The following is a 21,691-nucleotide window of genomic DNA, read 5'->3' on the forward strand; positions in this document are numbered from 1 at the left end:
TCAAGCTCTCTCTGCAATTAAGTGATGTTTTAGAGAGGCAAATGAGAGCCAGAATCTGGGATTTCAAAATGAAATAAGCTCTGCATGAATTCAAATCCCATAGCAGAATCATTGAGCCCACAGTCCATATGGCTAGTTGCACCTGTATGACCATGAAAAATGCAATGTGGTTTGAAACTCACTCAGCCAAAAACTTTTAAAGCACTTGCACACTTGATGGGAATAAAGTCTAGCTTATAAATTATACATTTATCTAAGAAGTAAAATTCAAAAGAGTTTCTCAAAAAGGATCTCCACAGCATACATGCATTTTGAAGTAGGTGTAAAAAAAATGCAGTTTTGTTTTCACTTATATGTGGAAGCTAGAGAGAGACTGGGCAACAAAGGAGACTTCAAAGAGATGAGGGGAGACACTATAGGAATGAGGGAGACAAGTCCAGATAGAGAAGTGGGGAGGGGAAAGGAAAAAGGGGAGCTCTAATGACGTTAACTGTTCGACTATTCTGTTCATGAATGAAGTTACCTCTGTCGATGTAAAGACCATCAATGGGAGGGGGCAGGGTGGGAACTGGAGGGAAACACAATGAATGCTGTGTTTGTGTTTGTCATTGTGAACCTCACCATGATGTATAATTACAGTGCACCAATTAAAAACCATTTAACAGTGGAATGTTCTTGTATTAAATATGATCATCAGAGAAATTCATCTTAATTAAAATGTGTTGATTTTTTACTGAGTTTCCATATAATTGATCTTTTTTTAACTTTAGCGGACCATGAAAAAATTGAGAGAAAAGACCAGTAGAAAAGAAAAAAATGGAGCATAAGGAAGATAATAGGTTGAAATATAAAAGGATCTCCATTGCTGCACTAAAATAGAAAATACTTAGGGCATATTAATATACCTTTTTTTAAAATAATGACTTTAACAATATAGCCAGAACAGCAATGGATATCTGCCATGATAAAAATGTACCCCAATAGAAAGTATGCATTTCAAGATTTTTAATATAACATTGCATAATGAATACTTTGGTGTGTATGTGTAATACTGGTTAAGTATATGCCATATCACTGCCCTTCATTTGCTTAAGCTTCTTTATTTAGTGAAACAAATTATTTAGTGAAGCACATTCATAATAAAATATTAATGAAAGCAGAATTTTTGAAAAATAGAAGACTGAGATTGAATTTTTATTTTTACTAAGAACCAGATGCTGTACGATTCATTAGTATTAAAAACTTTAGCCATTAAATCTTTTTAAATGCAGCCAATCTATATCTATATCTATATCTATATCTATATAACACATATATAATACATATAATACATATATATATATATACATTACACACACACACACACACACACACACACACACACACGCACACACACACACATTATATTCTCCAATAGATACTTCAGGACACCAAGCTGTAAATTGTCTGATTCTTATTTATCTTTCCTTCACCCTACAATCATAACACTGGTCTAGAGCCTGGAGTTGAGGTGAAAATGCCTCTTAGAGACCAGGGAACAAGACAAATATTATTTGCAGGGTAAAGTAACAGTTTATAAACAAGAAAGACCAAGACCAAGACCAGAGGAGAAATGAAAACTAGCTTCATTATATGGGTCACCAAGCCAGAATTTTGGAAGAGATAGAACTAGGATCATTCTTTCTACTTTGTTTTTTTTTTTTTTTTTTTTTTTTTTTTTGTGGTACTGGGGTTCCTGGAAACCCTTCTACCTCCGGGCTACACTCCCAGACCTATTTTTATACTTTTTTTTATTTGGAAACAGGGTCTCTTAAGCCAACACACTGGCTTCAAACCTGAGCGATCCTCCTGTTTCAGCTTTTCAAGTGTGGGGATTACAAGCATGCGCCACCACGCCCAGCTTAATCTTTCTACATTTTTGATAACTGTGATGCGTAGATGGGTCAGGAGGATGATGAAGTTGACAGGGGAAAGATTTTCACAGAAGAGCCTGTGGGGTCTCAAAAAAACAGAATTCATGTGGAAAGTGAGTGGAAAATTCAGTCATTTGGGTTTTTCTTGCTATGGTAAGTATATCATGAGAACAAATATTTTAAAACATTAATAGTAACTCACATTTGTGGAGTGTTTAGTATACTCAACCGTGAGGTTAAGCACTTTGAGAACTGCATGTTATCTGATTATGTAGTATGGTTTATTTACATTTTACATCTCATGAAAATAAAGTTCAACAAGGTTATGGTGAACACTTTCTAATAAAGAAAGCATCCTTTATTTTAACATGGTAATTTTGCCCTCTGCTGGTAGTTAAAAGTCTGTACCATCCACCTTGTGAAATAATGCTGTAACTGACTTGTTAAGCGTAAGGCAGTGAAAACATGTTATATTTAGGCGGGGGAAAAGATTCTTATTTTAAAAAGTTGTATCTCTGTAACTTATTTTTAGGTATGGAGAGGAAACTAGTTTTGGTGAGGGTGGAGTAAGGGGGAGGAGAAATTTTATTAGAGTGTCTCAGGAGTATTCTAAGATAAAAAGTGTGAGAGGGAGAGAGCCATATGCCAGGCTGCATATTTCTGGAAATCATAGGAAATAAGATGCTATCCTGAGTATGTGGCATTTAGCACTAGGATAAAAAATGAGGAACTAAAACAAAATGGTAAGTCAGGCGTGGTAATCCAAGTACTTGAGAGACTGAGAAAGGAGGATCGTAGGTTTTTACCAGTCTTAGCAACTTAACAAGACTCTCCGAAACTTAAAAAGACCCTAGTTTGACATTTAAGGGAAAGAATTGCTGGGAGTGTACTCTGGAGGTATAAAACCCCTGGGTTCAACCCCCAGTATGAGAGGAAAGAAAGAAAAAAAGAAAGAGAAAGAAATGGAGAGAAAGAAAGAAAGAGAAAGAAAGGGAGAGAAAGAAATGGAGAGAATGAAAGAAAGAGAAAGGGAGAGAAAGAAGGAAGAAAGAGAGGAAAAGTGAGAGAGAAAGAGGGAAGGAAGGGAGAGAAAAAGAGAGAGAAGGGGAAGGGAGGGGAGGGGAACAGAGAAGGAAGAAATAGCAATAGTTTGAATGAAACTGAGATATACAATAATCAGATTTTTTTTGAAGATTTAAAGAAGTTTATTAGAAAGATATAAATACAGAGGATAGGTAAAGCTCCATACCAGACTGCCATGGAGGGGTGACTCGAATGAATACACCCAGATTTTTTTTTTTTTTACAAAACTAAGAGAATGGAATAGTGCAGGTATGGCAATTTTTCTGAGAATATAATTAGAGGACCTAACCATTATTCAAATCTTCTGATTTGCATTCCCAAGGTTTCCAGTGAGGAGCACCAGATTCAAAGAATTAGTCTCTCTGATTTTATTCCTTATGAGAAAAGTGATTATAAGACTCTACCTAGGATCCAGCAGCTGGCAGATCACCTTGCTCAGTGGCTGTGTTCCCGCATCCCAGATCATCAGGAGAAGGTATTTGAGACCATCCATGAGGAAACACTCAGATTCTTCACAGGAATCATGATCTCCTTGTTGTTGGTTGTGCTTCATATGACTCTCATGGCAGTAGAATTCTTCATAGGGATTATAGTAAATGGATTTCTTATAATCATGAACTGTAAGGATTTGATCAAAAGCAGAAAGATAATACTAATGCAAACTCTTTTACTATGTATAGGGTTATCTAGAGTTGGCCTGCAGCTGATATTAATAGTACAAATCGTGTTCTCTGTGTTCTTTCCATTTGCTTACGAGTCAAATATTTATGGTGGAAATATGATGTTCTCATGGATGTTTTTTAGCTCTATCAGTCTCTGGTTTGCCACTTGCCTCTCTGTATTTTACTGCCTCAAGATCTCAGGCTTCACTCAGCCCTGTTTTCTTTGGCTGAAATTCAGGGTTTCAAAGCTTATTTATTGGCTGCTTTGGGGCAGCTTGCTGGCCTCTTTGGGCACTGCAGTGATGTGTACTCAGGTAGAATTACCTAAAATTGAGTATGCGGATGTCCTCAGAAACAGCACGCTAAGGAATACAAGAGTCATGATGAAGAAGACGGATGACCTGCTCCTTGTTAACTTGGCACTGGTCCTTCCTCTGGCCATATTTGTGATGTGCACCTCCATGTTATTCCTCTCTCTCTACAAGCATACTCACCGGATACAAAATGGACCCCACAGCTTTTCCAATGCGAGGATGGAAGCCCACATAAATGCACTGAGAACAGTGGTGACCTTCTTTTGCTTCTTCATTTCTTATTTTGCTGCCTTCATGACAAACATGACCTTCAGAATTCCTTACAGAAGCCAGAAGTTCTTTGTGGTGAAGGAAATAATGGCAGCCTATCCTGCTGGCCACTCAATTATCTTAATCTTGAGTAATTCTAAACTGCAGCAGTCATTCAAGAGACTTCTCTGCCTCAAAAAGAAATGATGAAGAGAAGGACAAATGTGGGTGTTTTTCCTTCCGTGACCTGGACTCCATGGCCTTGGGGCCCTTGTGGTCCCTTTTCTCTTTCTCTCTGAAAATTTTCTACCTATACCTCACCCCAGGACTTGTGAGATAACAATTTTGATGGTGAAGGGATAGGATATCTCTTTTGCTTATGTATTTCATGGCTGAGGTAGTTCAAAATATAGTGATGATAATAGATTTTCATAACTAGTACTTACATGGGAGCACCAGTTGTATTCTAGATAGAAAAAAGAAGTTCTGTGGTTTGTTCTGCCCTATCACTGTGGTAGTCCTCTTATCTTCGCAGGTCATTGGGACTCTTGGTTGAGATGAGGGAAAGCATCTTGATTTATTTATTTTTTATTTTATTTTATTTTATTTTATTTTATTTGGTGGTACTGGGGTTCCTGAAAACCCTTCTACCTCCGGGCTACACTCCCAGACACCTATTTTTTATATTTTTTATTTAGAAACAGGATCTCTTCTGCCAGTAAGGCAGGCTTCGAACCTGCGAGATCCTCCTGTCTCCACCTCCCAAGTGTGGGGATTACAAGTGTGCGCCACCACGCCCGGCTGAAAGCATCTTGATTTAGTTCAAGACTTAAATGAATAGAATGCTTTGGTTGGGAGCATTTAGTTATTTTTCCAAAAGAGAGTCCATTAGTAAAATGCATATCGCATATAGACAGTGTATGGCCCAGCAGTGTGCTGGGGAAGGTGCTTTGGCTTCTGATTTCAGGTTGGGTAAACCTGAATGAGGATGCACAATAAACACAACCCAATGTCTCTATACATAATAAAAATGATATATCTTTCAACCTTCTAAAGTATTAAACTCGCTCCCAGAGAGAAAGGGGGGGGGGTGTTGACGGTGAATTCTCAATAGGAAAACATTTAACAATAGGGACCTTCTACCCAACTAGAAATTTTGTCGGGGTATTGCAGCAGCACATGTCTTGAAGATATAAAGTAAAACCTTTGAAATTTGTAAATACATATGATTCTGCCTTTTTAGGATCTTGAATAGTCTTGCTTTGAAGAAGAAAACTATATTTTCAGTAGTTTTCATCTTTCATAATGTTTATTTCACTCTATCATCTCTTTAAATCTTATAATTCTAAAACCTCTCCAATTCTTAAACAAAAATATGTTGCTATTTTAATTGTAGGAAATTGTCATTTAAAGAAGTTTAAAAGTTACTGGGATAAAGAAAAATGAGATGTGTGTATATATGTTCAAGATTTATTAGTAGACAAAAAAAGTTATAGAATTTATACTTAAAAAGTTCTAGAATTATTCTCTGAACTGGAGGTTCTCAAATTAGAACAGGTAAGAGTGTCACTTGGAGGACCTGTTAAAACACAGATTGCAGCTGGGCGTGGTGGTGCACACTTGTAATCCCCGCACTTGGGAGGCTGAGACAGGAGGATCGCACAGGTTCAAAGCCAGCCTCAGCTACTTAGTGAGGATCTCAGCAACTTAGTGAGACCCTGTTTCCATATAAAGTATAAAAAGGTCTGGGAGTATAGCCCTGAGGGAGAAAAGTCCCTGGGTTACATCCCCAGTACCAAAAAAAAAATAAAAATAAAAATAAAAATAAACCCACAGATTGCTGAGCCCCACCCCGAGAGTTTCTGACTCAGTATGTTTGGGATGGGGCCTGAGAATTAGCCTTGTTAGCAAGTCCCCAAACGACATTCTTGCTTGTGCTCTGGGGGCATACTTTGAGAAACATTGGTTCTGAGTCACTTTAGTCTAGAGCCTGGCCTCCGAGGCCAAATGAGATGGGTTTCACCTGGCCAGCCGCTGCTGAGTCCCTGTAAAATCTTGAGCATGTTATTAGACTTTCACCCTCAATTTTTTTTATCTGTACAATGGGATAATAAAATTACTTATTCCCAAAGGTGGCTGTGAGTTTGGATGCGTGAGCAACTTTAGAATACTCTGGACAGTTCCTGGCACAGAGCAAAAGTCAGGCCCTTCATAAAGTAGAAAGTCAAGAAAAAATTTCAGCTCTCATTATATGAAAGGCATGAAGTTTGTTTCAGAAACTTTTCTACTGTTTTAAAATTGGAGAAACAGAATTAAAAGTTTACTTTTTTTTTTGGTGGTACTATTTTCTATATTTTTTAAAGAAGTAGCCGGGCGTGGTGGCGCATGCTTGTAATCCCCGCGCTTGGGAGGCAGAGACAGGAGGATCGCACAGGTTCGAAGCCAGCCGCGCGCGCTGGCTTAGGAGACCCTGTTTCCAAATAAAAATTTAATACATCTGGGAGTGTAGCCTGGAGGTAGAAGGGCTTCCAGGAACCCCAGTATCACCAATAAATAAATAAATAAATAAATAAATAGAAGTCAATTATGCTTGAGTCTAGAATGATGAGCATAGTTAGTATTCTGATAAAGCATAAAAGGGAGTAAAGGAGTATTTGGGTGGGCCACAAAAGACTACAGAGTAAATAAGGTGGCGAAACAAAATTTAGGTCACCAGATACCAACCAGACAACTTTCCCAAGGAATTCCCACAAACAGCTGCCATCCAGCATAGGTAAGAGTTGCACCCAGATAACGTCCGAGTCATTTACTCTGCCCACCTTACCTTGTTGGCAAAGCTGCCTCAGGTTTGGTCTGTAATAAGGAAAAAGGACAGGAGGACAAATTCCCCCACCCACAGTGCTTACTCCCTGTGTGTCCCGGCCCAGTGCCCTGCCTTGGGGTTATTGGGAGGACCTGAAGGTCGGCTCCCTAACACAGTACTTTTGGGGTATAACTTTATCTGATAAAGTTCATACCATAATCCATGGAGAGGCTGCCTTGCTCAAGTGTTCCAGGTATAAACATAGACATGTCTCATTTCCAACATCTAGTCTTATAGCACCTTTCCCTCCCACCAAGTTTGCAAAAGGTATCACTTCATTTCCCAGAGCCAGTTCTCTTAAGGCTCTGATGTATACTTTTAAAAGTTTTGTGAACCTGAATGTACATAAATAACTCCTATTTATAATCATTTAGCTTCAATTCTTTCCTATCCTGTTTGTAATGTCTAGTTTGAAATTGTTCCCTGAGATAGAGAAGAGTTAGAATGATCAAGTAGGAGAGTGTTGAGCCCCATACGATGGCTTCAGTTGACATTATATATATAGCCAATAAAGAAACTCTCTAATTTTTAGGTTTTTTTTTCCAGGCATAATTTATGGCCCATTTTACTGCTTTTTTTTTATTTAGAGTGTTTTAAGCTGTAGTTATCTATTCTATGACAAAATTATTACTATAATGAATTTAGTTAATTCATTTGTATAAACGTGCTCTTTAAGCAACATTCCAAAGTATGCACATTTCTTCACACCTAGAAATATAAAAATCAGTAGGTTGACATTTTCATTTGTCACAACTTAAATGCTTTCTCAAATTTGTGGAAGCTAAAAAGCAGATTCTTGTATATCCAGTATATTTCATGTAAAATTTTAGTATGTGTTCAGAATTATCTACCTAAGAGGAATCTTTGATGATTCTACACATAATGTGAGTCATGTATTTATAAAATAATATTTTCATATCAGAAAATTCTGAGCATGCATTCATAAGAACATTAAAAAATTCTAAGAAATTGCTGATGCTGTTCAGGTATCCAAACACCCTTCTCTTCTCCCTCTCTTATTAGTCTACTTTCATCAGGATCATGTTGTTCTCAGTTACTCTAAGAAAACTTCAGGGACATTTTCTAACTTCAGAGATATTTTTTTGACTAATTTCCTACAAGAGTAACTGTCAGAACTGACCCTTTACCATTTAGCACATTGTCATATGATGCATTCTTACAGGTTTTATCTCTTCTAGACAATTATTTATAGTACTTTTTAAATATATGGCCACATTACAGTGTAATTTTTCATTTAAGATGAGTAACAATAGTCAACTGCCCACAAACAGAACTTTAATATATGCTTTAAGAACTATGTGCAACTTAAAAAAAGAAAGAAAGAGAGAAGCATAAATCAAATAGCACAAGGAGAGGTTAGTTCTCTTTCCAAAATTTACAAAAAATGTAGTCAGTACAAGTTGACCTTCAGTTCTATGAGAAAGATAATTATAAAAACGAACACTGGGGAAAACAGAACAGGAAAATTCATTTTTGCTTTTCATTATATAAACTGGATAGAATTATAAGTAATGTACTGCCACCTACTGGCCATTAGCTGAAATAGTTCAGACTATGGAGTCCAAATATTCTAACCTCGTGGAATCTTTGAAAAGAAAATTTTATGTTCCATTAGGAAAAAATGAAGAGAAGAGAAACTAATAGCCAGGTCATAAGATGTTTTGGACTACATCTGATTAAATTACTAACCCCTCAAAATTAACAAAATTAAAAAACAGAAATTTTTATAACATCTATATGATAATAAGAAACTTGAATATAGACCAGATGGTAAATGATATCATTGAATTTAAGTTTGTTTTTTTAAGATGTTGTACTGGTGTCAAGCTTACATTTTAAAAATAAAAGTGTTATTATCTTTTGGGGAAAAACACCCTGAAAGAACAACTGATTAAATGGCATGACATTTCAAAGTAAAATAAACTAATATAAATAGGACAGATAAATAGGATAAATAGGAGATGTGTGTGAAACACTTTTGTGAAATAATATTGTCCACAAATTGATAATTTTTTAAAGCTGAGTGATTTCTCTACTTTTGTGTATGTGTGTAATTTTCTGTAACATAACCTTTGTTATTAGTCTCACCAAGAGGTGCATGCCCATTAAGAATTTTGTTAAGCGGAAGAAGTAGCTTTCTCCATAAATTATTTAGTACAAATCAGTAGTTGGGTCATAGGTTAGGAAGAAGTGCTTGTAATCTTTGTTTAATAAAATGACTTTTGGAGAAATTAACTCAGTCTTCTTAAGCCCAAGTAAATAACAGGGTTTAAAATGCTTCTCAGAGTCATGTATATGTCAGTTGTAGACTCATATAACCTTGTAGAGAAGATGATTAAACAAGTGCAAAAGGTGAGTTGAAAGGATTGAAATTTTAGTAAAAAAAATGGATCGAATGTCATAATTCATATTCTTCTCTCTTCTTCTCATTCATGTTCTCCTCTCTCTCTCCCCTCCTTCCCTCCCTCCCTCTTTCTTTCTCTCTCCCCCTCCCTCCCTTCTTTCCCCTCCCTCCTTCCTTTGAGTTTCTTATGTTGATTTTCTTTCTTTTTAAATAATCGCATGAGATTTATTACCTTTTTCCTAGGTTCTAAGCAACAGTCACGTAACTGTTATTGGCCCTTGTTTCACAATTTTTTTTCTTATTCTAGCTTGAGTCCTTTAGAAAATTATATTTCTTAGCATCACACATGAGTTAAACTTTGGTTTCTTTAGCAGACCAAAGAATAAATATTTTGTTTATAAACTGTTTTTTGGTCTCTTTCCACTTTGCAGAAATGATTTGCTGAAATGCATAGCTCTAGAAGTTTTTACAAAAAAAAAAAAACCTTAGATTTCAAGTGATTGAATGAAGTTGGCAATTTTCTAACTAAAAGTTCTTGCATTGTTTTTATTTTGAATTCTTCTAGCTTGTCAATTTGATTCTTCTAGTCTGTCAATTTGGATTCTCTATATTTTGTGTTATATGAGATTGATTCATTTAGAAAAGAAGAAATGTATGCATACAATATAGCAAATAAGAAATTCTAAATATGTAATAAGAGCAAATATACACATTAAGGAGAAAGGTCAGCTGGATGAGAGGGCTAAATTTTCTTTAATAGATTTACAAATCTATTAAATGAATTTGTGGTCTACAGAGTTCACTGTGATCTCAGTAGACTATTTCACAATAATCTTTTCTTAACATTGACAGCATTGAGATATCAAGTATTTTTTTCTCTATCTACCAAAGCAATGTTACAAAATTAAATTCAGATTTAAGGAAATAAAGCTTAAAATTTCACACATTTACTAACTGGAGAAGCTTATTTTCTTTGAATTATTAGCTATAAAAGTAAATAAGAATACCTTATGGTTTTTATAGTAGAAAATCATTAAAGAAATTTAAAACAAAAAACATTTATATTAACTTATTTGGTGTTCTTTATTATTTTGAAATATCTGATTTGATGTTTAGGTTTTTAGACAGTTTTGAAAAAGAAAAATATCTGTAATTTTCAGATTTGGTCAAACAGTTACCTTTTGTAGTTGAACCATACAAAATTTTTGTAACACTAAAAGAATGGTTGAATAATAGAAAATGTACACAGCCCAAACTAAAGTATACAGTACTACACATAAGGTTTGTAGAAATCCTAATCCCAATGTTTTTCTTTGTTTAATTTTTGTGCTGGGGATCAAACACAGGGCCTCATACAGTCCGATCATATGCTCTACCACTGAGCCACAGTTCCAGACCTGTCCCAAAGATTTTTTAATTTAATTTGGGCCAAACTTTTAAATAACAAGATACGAAAGGCAAAATGTAGCTTCAAATTCCACTGCTATATTCTGAAAAAAAAATTAAGACTATAAGGAATATTTAAAACTGATTTGATTGGAGATGGCATTTAAACTGGTCCTTGAAGTATAATTTTATACTAGTATAACTGTGTTTATTAAATTCAAATTAAGCCATTCTTTTCTTTCCAGTGAAACAACATATGCAAACTATAGCTTGCGTAAAATTCACATTTACCATCAAACCTTTGAGTGAATAAAACTATCACTGTTTTATTTTCTTCCTAATTTTCCAACCATATGTATCTTTGTACATCTCTCTGCTTTTATTTTTTTCCATGAAGAGTTAAAATTATGATGCAATTATGCCATCATAGGCTTCGATCATTCAGCTAGACCCCAGCTGATTTATTTATGCTCAGACACTAGGAAGACACATGCCAATATATGATTTCTAAACCATAAAAGCCCAATTTCACATACATATTATTAAAAAGATATCATGTAATAATAAATGTATACTAGAAGACTAAATCATAAATAGTTGAAACAAATTTATTCTCTCTTAAAATATGACATTAAAATTTGGAAATGGCCAGGAAGTACAGAGAGACATGTGAGGGAAACAGATATAACCATCACTGTCATCAAAGTGATGGATGAGCACGTGTCCACGGACACCAGTTCAGGGAGGCCTAGATCTATACTACCTTCTCTAACCACAACCTCTTAATATGATGTCCCCTTATCTTGCTCATTACAGTGACATGTATTGCTTATGATTCTACTGATACCCATATTTTCCAGCCATACTTCCTGTTCAGATCGTTTCCAGTCTCATTAACTGGCATCAACTGCAGTGTTTTCTTCTTGCAACCAATGACAAAACCCTAACTATGACTCACTCTACTTCCGTAAGTTCCCTGCTCATGTAGCCAGATTTCTGAGCCCTACAGGAGATTAGTGCATTTATTTGGTCAAGGCTAAGACTTCAGTGCTCCTTGGAAATTTAGAAGTAACATTTTACAGAAATGTGAAAAAAGCTAAGTAGAGTGGCCCATGCCTGTCGTACTTGTACTTGAGAGGCTGAGACAGGAGGATCATCAGTTCAAGGCAGGGCCCAGTAACTTAGTAAGACCCTGCTTCAAAATTTAAAAACTAAAAAGGGCTGGGAGTGTTGCTCAGAAGTAGAATGACCTAGTTCAATTCTCAGTACAGTAAAGAAGGAAGGAAGGAAGGAAGGAAGGAAGGAGAAAAGGAAAGAAAGAATGAAAGAAAGAATGAAGGAAGGAAAAAAAGAGTACTGTAAGCTATGATAGAAGAAGGCCTTTATCTCAAATGAATTAACTACTACCCAGTGTCAAGAACTTGAATTTCATCAACTTTCGGGGAGTTGGCTGAGTAAGAACTGAAATCATATCAGTTAAGTTCAGAAGAGTTTCGCATGAAAGCCAGAAATGCAAATGTATTAATTTGCATAAAAAAGGAAACAAAATATTCATACATACTCTCTTGTATATTTTCTTTCACTAGATTACTATACATATGAAGCCAATTGGGCATGTGAAGGTTATTTGGTGAAATTAAATCAGAGTGAAGAGAATTAATTATGTGAGAGTCATATATTAAGTGGCATCAGCTTATGAGACAGCATATATTCATTTTTTTTTGAAGGGGGCACTCCCAGCTCTATTAAGTTTGTCTGATTTTTGAAACAAGGTCTCACTAGGTTGATGCAAATCTTGCTAGGTTGCTGAGGCTGGTCTCAAACCTGTGATCCCCTGTTTCATTCTCCCAAGTACTGGAATTACAGGCCTGTGCCACCATGCCCAGCCAATCTCTTACATATAGGTAGATAGGAGGGGTGAGGGGAATATGGTAGAAGTAGAGGAGGGCTGAATTTTCCAGTTGCTACTTGGCTCAAAATTGAAGCATGGGTATACTGCTTCTCAGAGAGGTGGATGACTGCGGGAATTTACTGACATTCAATATTATACACTCAGGGACTCAGAGAGAGCTAGAAATTCTGGTGTTTTGAAGAGGACAAGAGAGAGTATATTGAAGCCTACCAACAGTGGTGCCAACTCAGAGCAGCGGAGAGTGGTAACACAAACAAGAAAGAGAAACATAGCAAATAAACGTAGCACAGGACTATGTAGAGCAGAAAAGTCGTCTGAACTTAGCTGATTCAGAGGCTGAACAGCGAGCTAGTATTTGAAAAGCCCATCATGTTTCCCAACTTGTAAAAGCAGAGAGCTAATGAGTGTCCCATCTTGAGGAGGTCTTGTTGGATCCCGCTGCTACTTGAACCTGGAAGACTTTAGCAAACATTGCCACACCATCCCAGCCATCTCTTACTTTGTGTCGTAGGGTGCACCTGGCAGAACATGACTGAGACAGGCACAGAGAAGATTGTACCCAGGGGAATTCATTCAGAGGTACATAGGGGGCTGCCACTCATTTTTCCTTTTGAGTCTTGTGGCTGTCCTGACCAGCGAACGAGGATCAAGAAACTGAACAGGTGGTGTGATATTTGGGGACTAAGTTGTGGAAAGTCTTAATCTGTGGGCAGTGGAGTGGGCAGAACCTGATGCATGCCCTCCACCCAGGTGAGTTGGTTGGCATCCTGAGCAGAATCCTTTGGAGTATCCTAAGATCCAGATTCTGTTGACCAGCTTGTACTGGAGGAAATACCATCCTATAAATTTCCAAAGTTTCCATCAGAGCTAGGCAGCTAATCCAAGATGGCTCCCAACTGCTGGAATGTGCTGTTTAGAACTCTGTAACAGCTCTACCCCAAGAGCACATATATGTACTCTGTCCAGACAAAATTCTAATTTTTTAATCTTTCTACCCAAACCTAACTTGTACTGGTGAGCAGGGAAGCTGAGATCTATTTCAGCCAGCTCTGGTTCCAGCCAGCAGTTTGACAAACATTACGAAAGGAGGAAGATTTTAACAACCCACAGCCCTTGCTCTTTTTAAAGACAGCACAGTCCAAGTAGAAATGGAGAGAAGGACCCTCTGGCATGGGCAGTGAAGATCCACCCTTGTTTACAGCTTCAACCACATCAATGAAGACAATTTTTTCTTTTTTCATTAACAAACATTTTGTTGTTGTTTCTACATTTGCTGAATTTTTGTATGTATATTTTTGTATGAATTTTGTATGTATTTTTGTATTTTTCTTTTTATTATTTGTTATTTTGCTTTGTTCTTTAGGGGTTAGTGCGGTTTGGTTTGTTTTTGGTTTTGTTTGTTTGTTTCTGTTTTATTCTTCCTCACCTTTCTTCTCATTCTAATAAGCAAATTATCTAATAAGCAAATTATCTTGTTTTCCCTTTCTCTCCATATTTCATTAGTCTTACCTACTTTTTCCTCCTCTTTAATGGCCTCTACTTACTCTCTTCTCTCTCATTTTATCTTTTGACTATTCTAAACTTTCTTTGCCTTCCTATCCAACTTCTTTTTTTCTTAATGAACTGCATTTTCACCATCCTTTAGAACTATTTAGTGTCTATAATTTCTGCCCCCACCATTCAAGTTGTTGCAGTTATTAGTACTGTGGATGTGGCTATTGACACCTGGTGTTTAGTGTTATATCAAGTTCATGGCAATTTATTATCTTAGCAATTATTAATTATTGACTCAACCATTTCTGTTTGAGGGGGGCTTATTACTTTTGTAGATGTCATAGTAACATCTGGTATTTATTATAATCCTGCATATTTGTTTGCTGTTAGTATTGCTGTTGTTTATTTCTTCTTTTTTTGTGTGTGAGGTGCTGGAAATCTAGTATGATGTTTCTAGTTCACAGATAGAAAGTCTGAGCTTCATCCCTGACCCAGCTGATACAGTGTGCCTTACTCCACCAATCATCGCTCTTTTTTTTCTTCCTGTCTTTCTTCCATTTAGTTTCTTCTTCCAATGTAATTTAGTATTTAATATCCCATCATTAATACTAAAGTTTTCAAACTATTCTCTATTATTTATCACACAATTTTCTCATTGGTTAGTAGACTTATAAGGAAAACTAGCAATAAGATTTTATATTATATTGATTTATGATTTGCTTTTAAATTACTGTTATTATAGATAGATACTCTTTTCTCTTGAAGCAGCTCTAGAGACTGAACTTAGTACATGATAGGATCTGATGATGCTAAGATATACACTTGATCTGAGTCATATTGTAAAGAGATAACCACTCACTAAAGATCCCCCACATAAAAGAGGAAAGGAATTCATTCCAACAGAGGGGAAAATAGAACCTCAGGAAACATGAGGAAACAAGCCAATAAAACATCTCCCTTAATCAATAAACCCCCTAAAGCTTGGAAATAAAATCAATTATTAACAAATGGCATGACATCAAATTAAAATGCCTTTGAACAGAAAAAGAAGCAAGAGTTCAAAGTGAGAGCCTACAAAATGAGAAAAAAAAAACTTTTCCAGATACTTCTCTGACAGAGGATTAATATATAGAATATATAAAGAACACAAAAAAATACCAAAAAAACCAAATAGTCCAATCAATAAATGGGAAAATTGAATTGAATATACACTTCTCAAAAGAAGAAATACAAAGAGCCAACAAATACATGAAAAATATTCAACATCCTTAGCAGTCAGAAAAATGTGAATCCAAGCTATACAGAGATTTCAGGTCACTCCAGTTAGAATAGAAATTATCAAGAATACAATGATAAATGCTGGTGAGGATGTGGAGGGAAAGGAACTCTCAGTAGTTAGTAGGATTCAAATTAGTATGACTGTAATGGAGATCAGTGTAGAGGTTCCTCAAAAGACTAGAAATAAAACTGCCATGTGATCTGCTATTCCACTTCTCAGTATATTTCCAACAGAATTAAAGTCAAAGTACTATAGTGATACATGCACACCAACATTGATAGCAGCACCAATCACAATAGCTAAGTTGTGGAACCAACCTAGGCATCCATCAGTGGATGAAGGGATAATAAAAATGTGGTATATACACACAATGTACTTTTACTGAGTCATAAAGAAAATGAAATTATGTCATTTGCAGGAAAAATTGATAAAACTGGAAAAGAATCATGGCAAATGAGATCAGTCAAACTTAGAAAATCAAGGGCCACACATTTTCTTTTATATATGGAGGTAGAAAATAAAGAAAAGGTACCTCATACCTCATGACAATTAGGGGAGGAATAAAGAAAGTATTGGAAGGCCATCCATTAGGGAAGGATAGAAGGTAGGGAAAGGGGTGGTGTGAGAAAGGAAATAGATCATATAATATTATGTGCTATGTAAATACATCATTATTACCTACAATTATAATGCACCAATGACATTTAAACAAGAACTAAAAGTAAGTAAGCATATATGACAAGGGACATAGATATCAAATATGGACCAGGGCATGCTTTCCTATGGCTAAGTCTTGGAATTATATCACCCATTTTGCTTCTTGGTTTTGTTTCTGCAGTGCTGGGGATTGAACCAAGGGCTTCACACTTTACCGCTGAGTTACATCCCCAGCCCCTCCTCTTTTCCAGTTTGGATTGAGATATTTTGTGAAATTCAAGGAAATGGAATCAATAACAGTTATGGTGTTATTGTTTCTACTTTCCAGAAACAATTTATGTTTATTGCAATTTATCCAACATAATGTTTTTGGGGGGAGGGCACTGGGGTTCCTGGAAACCCTTCTACTCCGGGCTACACTCCCAGACCTATTTTTATACTTTTTATTTGGAAACAGGGTTTCTATTACTTCTACAATCTTGTACAAAAAATAACACTAATTGGAGAACATGCCAAAATTACTCCAAAAAAAAAAAACTTTTATCTGCAGTCAATCCCAATTCTTTTTTCCCCAACATTCTCTGAAAAGCACTAATCTACTTCCTCTTTCTATGGGGTTACCTATTCTAATCATTTCATATAAATGAAACCCGACAACATGTGATCTTTAATTCCTTTCCTGTTATTTAGCATACTATTTGAAGGTTTATACATCTTGTAGCATGTATTAGTATGTGATTCCTTTTAATGGTGAGGTAATATTCCAGTGTATTAACATACTATATTTTTATCTCATATCAGTTTGAGTACAAGTGGATAACTACTTTTTGACTAATATAACCAATGCTCTATAAATATTTGTGTACAAGTCCTTGTGTAAACAAACATACATTTTCATTCAGGCATGGTGGCCCACACCTATAATCACAGTAGTACTTGGGAGGCTGAGATAGGATGATTGCAGGCTTAAGGACACTCTCAGTAACAATGCAAGGCTCTATTTCAAGTAAATAAATAAATAAATAAATAAATAAATAAATAAATAAATAATGGCTGTGGTATAACTCAGAAGTAGAATATCCCTGGGCCCAATACACAGTACCAAAAAATATTTTTTCAGTTCTTTTGGATATATACAGAGTAATTGAATTGTTGGATACTGTCATAGCTCTATGTTTAACTTCTGAAAGAGTAACCAAACTGTTAAATTACCTAAGCAATTTTCCATTTCCCACCAGCAACATATGAAGTCTTCAATTTCTCCAAAATTTTTTTAATACTTTATTTTCCATCCTTTTACTTAATGGGTGCATCTTTACTGATGAGGTGCATTTCTTATAGACAGTATATTGTTGAATCTTATTTTAATCTATTAAGCTGATATTTTCTTTGCAGAATTAAGTATATTCACATTCAGAGTTATTATTGGAAGGTATGTATGTATTCCTGTCATTTTATTCACTTCTTCTGGTTGTTTGAATATTCTTCATTTCTTCCTCTCATTCATTTTTTCAGTCTGGTTGGTGGCTTGTTTTGGGACCATTTGATTCTTTTCTAATTCTCTTTGGTGTATTTACTCTTCTGGTGGAATATGTACTTTCACATGCTATTATAACAGTAGTTATCTTTTTCATTTCTGAATGTAGAATTTCTTTAAACATCCTTTGAAAATCCGATTTTGTGATTATGAGTTTCCTCCATTTTTTCACTGGTTTTACCTTCTAAATAATTTCTCAAGCCCCTTTCTCCCAACTTATTTCCAAAAAATTTATTCTTCCTAAGGTGACTGTTGACTTTTGTTCAAAATGAATAAAACAGCCTTCAAACTGAACTTCCAGACTCCAGAGTTATCACTTCAAGCTTTCAGTTTGCCAGGAAATTAGAATATTCTTTCCAAAATGTAAATCCATATGTACCCTCATCAAAAATCTCTCAGTTTCTAGATCCTACCTGCAACCTCTTTCTTCTCAGTATCTCTTCTATTTGGGACCCCCTTTCCAATCTCTTCATTTCACCTTCTTTTTCAAAAATATCTTCTCAAATGTGTCATCAAAAGCATCTTTAAGACAGGCATGGTGGTGCATGCTTGTTATCCCAGTACTTGGGAGGCTGAGACAAGAGGATCATGCAGGTTCAAAGCCAGCCTCAGCTACTTAGTGAGGCTCTTAGCAACTTAGTGAGATCCTTTTTTCAAATAAAATAGAAAAATAGGTATGGGAGTGTAGCTCAGAGTAAAAGGCCACTGGGTTCCATCCCCAATTTAAAAAAAAAAAAGTATCTTTAGTTTCACTCCCTCAAACAGACCTACCCTAGTATTGTCTGACACCAGGCAGGGTTTGGAGTCAGGAGGATTGGATGAGAAGCTTCATTCTACTGCTCAATAGTTGTGTGTCTTCAGGAGAAAAACTTCTTTCCACCTCAGTTTTCTCCTCTTTAAAATGAGGATGACAATCACTGGCTATACACCATGCTTGGAAGTAGGTATCATGTTTGTGAAGCACTTTGCCTAGTTCTTGGCTCATAGCCTTGCACTGGACTGACACCAACATGAAAATGAGACCATGACTATATTGCTAATCCCTGAATCCTCAGCGTCCAGCAGCATCTGGTGGGGAGAACTTTCTGACAGTAGCAACTAGTGATGTATTTATATACATGTGTTTTTCCTGTAATTTCCTGCCTATTAAGATTGTTTGGGAATAAAATCTATAATTCTTGAAGGTCTGCTCTTTTATTTGCTAATGCATCTCTGCTTATCAGAGGTGGACTGTGGATTCTGCATGAAGAAAGGTGATCTAATCTGGAAAGATTAGAGGTACCGTTGACCAGAGACTTCATTAACATGTAGTGGTCTCAGGAGAGGATAGACTCTGATGACACAGCGTCTCCTTTCAGGGCACATGTTCCTTAACCCTGTGACCTGACATAGGATGCCTTGAGGAAATTGAGTCTCAATTAAGAAGAAAGGGGATACTGGAGAAATGGGAGGTGAATGGATTGACCTTGTTCTTGCTACTGTCTCTACAGGTTTGTCCATATTTCAAATGAAAGGGGGAAAAAGATATTTTGGCAAGTGATGTTGAAAAATTACAATCTGAATTTAGTGCAGGATAAGCTCTATTATTTGTGGGCCTTGGAACAAAGCAAAAATGTAGGCCTCTTGTTCATAAATTGTTTAGAATTTCAATATGGCAAGAGAACAGTATGCCAAGGCACAACATTCTGGGCAGGCACACAAGTTGTCCACCATGAAACCGCCCTGGTATAGAAACTATAACAATATTACAGAGTAGAAAGTCTGTGTGTTCCTGGCATTTTCTACAATGTTTAGCTCATGATTTTTTCAAAATAAATAAATAAATAAATGCCCAGCCAGCAAGATTTCTTTCTATCATAAGCTGGGTTATGTTCCCAGTGATTTTATTTGTTTTGTCCTCCTGTTTTCATCTTTTCTGTTAGAAATTAGGATATCCATAGATTTTATGACTAAATTTTACCCATGTGTCCTTCCTTATTTGCCTTTACTATCTCTTAACATTTATTTAGCACTAATTTTCTAAGTAGTTTTACATTACATTATTTAGCACTCACCACTCTGAATCCTTGGAGGGCATAGTAAGCTCTGCTGCCACTGCTGCAAATTGTAGACTCTATCCCCACTTTCGCTGAGTTGAACCGTAAAGTCTCAGCCCCAGGGCATTTATCGTGGCTGCACAAGTCCTTGGAGGTGATGGATTGGGCATCATTTAAGGTTTTGTTGAACCCTGGTCTTGATCTCTGGAGGGCGTGGTGAGCTTGGCCGCAGCTGCTGCAAATTGTAGCAGTAGTTTGTGCAGGAGGAACTGAAGGTTTACAATTCTGATGATCTGCAGCTGCTTACTTCAGGTCCTTGGTTGTTTTTCCGTTTGTCTCGGGAGTTGGGTGTTGTGGGACAAGATGGTGTAGTTATGGTGCCCGTGGCCACAAGGCAGGCAGGTTTCTTTTCTGCTGTTGAGTGCCACTCTAGATCCCTGGAGAGTGTGGTGAGCTCAGCCACCACTGCTGAAAGTTGTAGCTGGTGTTTGCACAGGAAGAACTAATGGCTTATAACTCCAATGATCTGCAGCTGCTTACTTCAGGTCCTTTGTTGTTTGTGTTTGGAGTGGCGCAGTGAGGCAAGATGGCGCAGGTGTGGCACCCATGGCTACAAGGAGTGAGTTTTTTTTTCTGCTCTCTGATCAGTCTTCTAACCTTTTTTCCCCCTGCAGCCTTGTACCTATTGTTTTATCCCTCTACTGATAATGTTTTCTGGCTTTGTATAATGCTGGGGTTTTTTGTTTGTTTGTTTTTTGGTTATTTTTGGTGGTACTGGGGATGGAACCCAGAGGCTTTCTACCTCTGTCCTATACCCCAGATGTATTTTATATTTTATTTGGAAACAGGGTCTCACTAAGTAGCTGAGACTGGCATTGAACCTGTGTGATCCTCCTGTCTCAGCCTCCCAAGCACGGGGATTACAAGTGTGCACCACCATGCTGGCTAGAATGCTATTTTTAAGACAGTGGAGATCTGCTGTCAACAGTACTGCTTCCCTTGGTCGCCATCTTCCCAGAAGTCTACATTTTTTCATTTTGTCATAATTTTTTCTTTACTTTCTGAATTCCTCCCTTCTTCCCCCTCTATATTGCTTTAGTTAGACCCTCAATCCATAATTTCTAAAGCAGGTTTTGTGCCTTCAAGATCATTGCATGTGGTGGGAAGGTCAAATTAAACAATGCATAAGAAAACTACATCTGTAAGAAAATATAGAATCTTTGTCCACTCGTTGTAAAAATACAACCTCAAAGTCTCCTTGAACAATGAGACTCTGACAGATATGGTGGTCCATGCCTGAAATCTCAATACTTGGGAGGCTGAAACAGAGGGATCACAGGTTGGAGGCCTTTTCTTGACTCAGCAACTTAGCTAGACTCACAATAACTTAGTGAGATCCTGTTTCAAAACAAAATAAAATATAGTGGGGTTGGCGGTGTAACTCAGAGACAGAATGCCTTGAGTTTGATCTCTAGTAATACTTCTGCAGAGAGAGATAAAGAGACAGAAATCTTGTTTTATAGACTTGAGGGAAGAAAAAGACCATGATTTTTTCTCATCTGAATGATTCTCATAGACAAATGTAGATGCAAATTTATCATGCTTAGTACATATAGGAGATTAAAACTGTGCCTGATGTTTCCCTCTTGTACCTAGATCTTGGTGATATAGACATCAAATGAGCACAAAAGTAAAAAAAAAAAAAAAAGTCCTAACAGTGAAAGTACATAGTAGATATCTACAATTTATAGTAACTATTGTCTATCTAGAAATGGTAATACTACTTTTAAATTTTGGTGTGTGTGTGTGTGTGTGTGTGTGTGTGTGTATTACAGGGGATAGAACACAGTGGCCTCTGGGCTATACTCCCAGACCTAATTTTATATTTTATTTGGAAACAGCATCTCACTAAGTTGCTGAGAGCCTCACTAAGTAGCTGAG

General features: G+C 36.5%; 1 protein-coding gene across 1 annotated transcript in view; it reads left to right on the plus strand.

Annotated features, from left to right (window-relative positions):
* The window catches only part of LOC308266816 (taste receptor type 2 member 2-like), a gene marked incomplete at both ends in the record, with an annotated part of 55,096 nt that extends 50,668 nt beyond the window's left edge, over positions 1-4,428 (plus strand). Inside the window, one exon of the mRNA XM_080701210.1 lies at positions 3,327-4,428. Within this exon, the coding sequence (XP_080557336.1) occupies positions 3,327-4,428 (1,102 nt within the window). The remainder of the gene's footprint in view (positions 1-3,326) is intronic.
* Positions 4,429-21,691: the final 17,263 nt, after the last annotated feature.

The sequence above is a fragment of the Muscardinus avellanarius genome (assembly GCF_963383645.1).
Source record: "Muscardinus avellanarius genome assembly, chromosome: 9".
NCBI lineage: Eukaryota > Metazoa > Chordata > Mammalia > Rodentia > Gliridae > Muscardinus > Muscardinus avellanarius.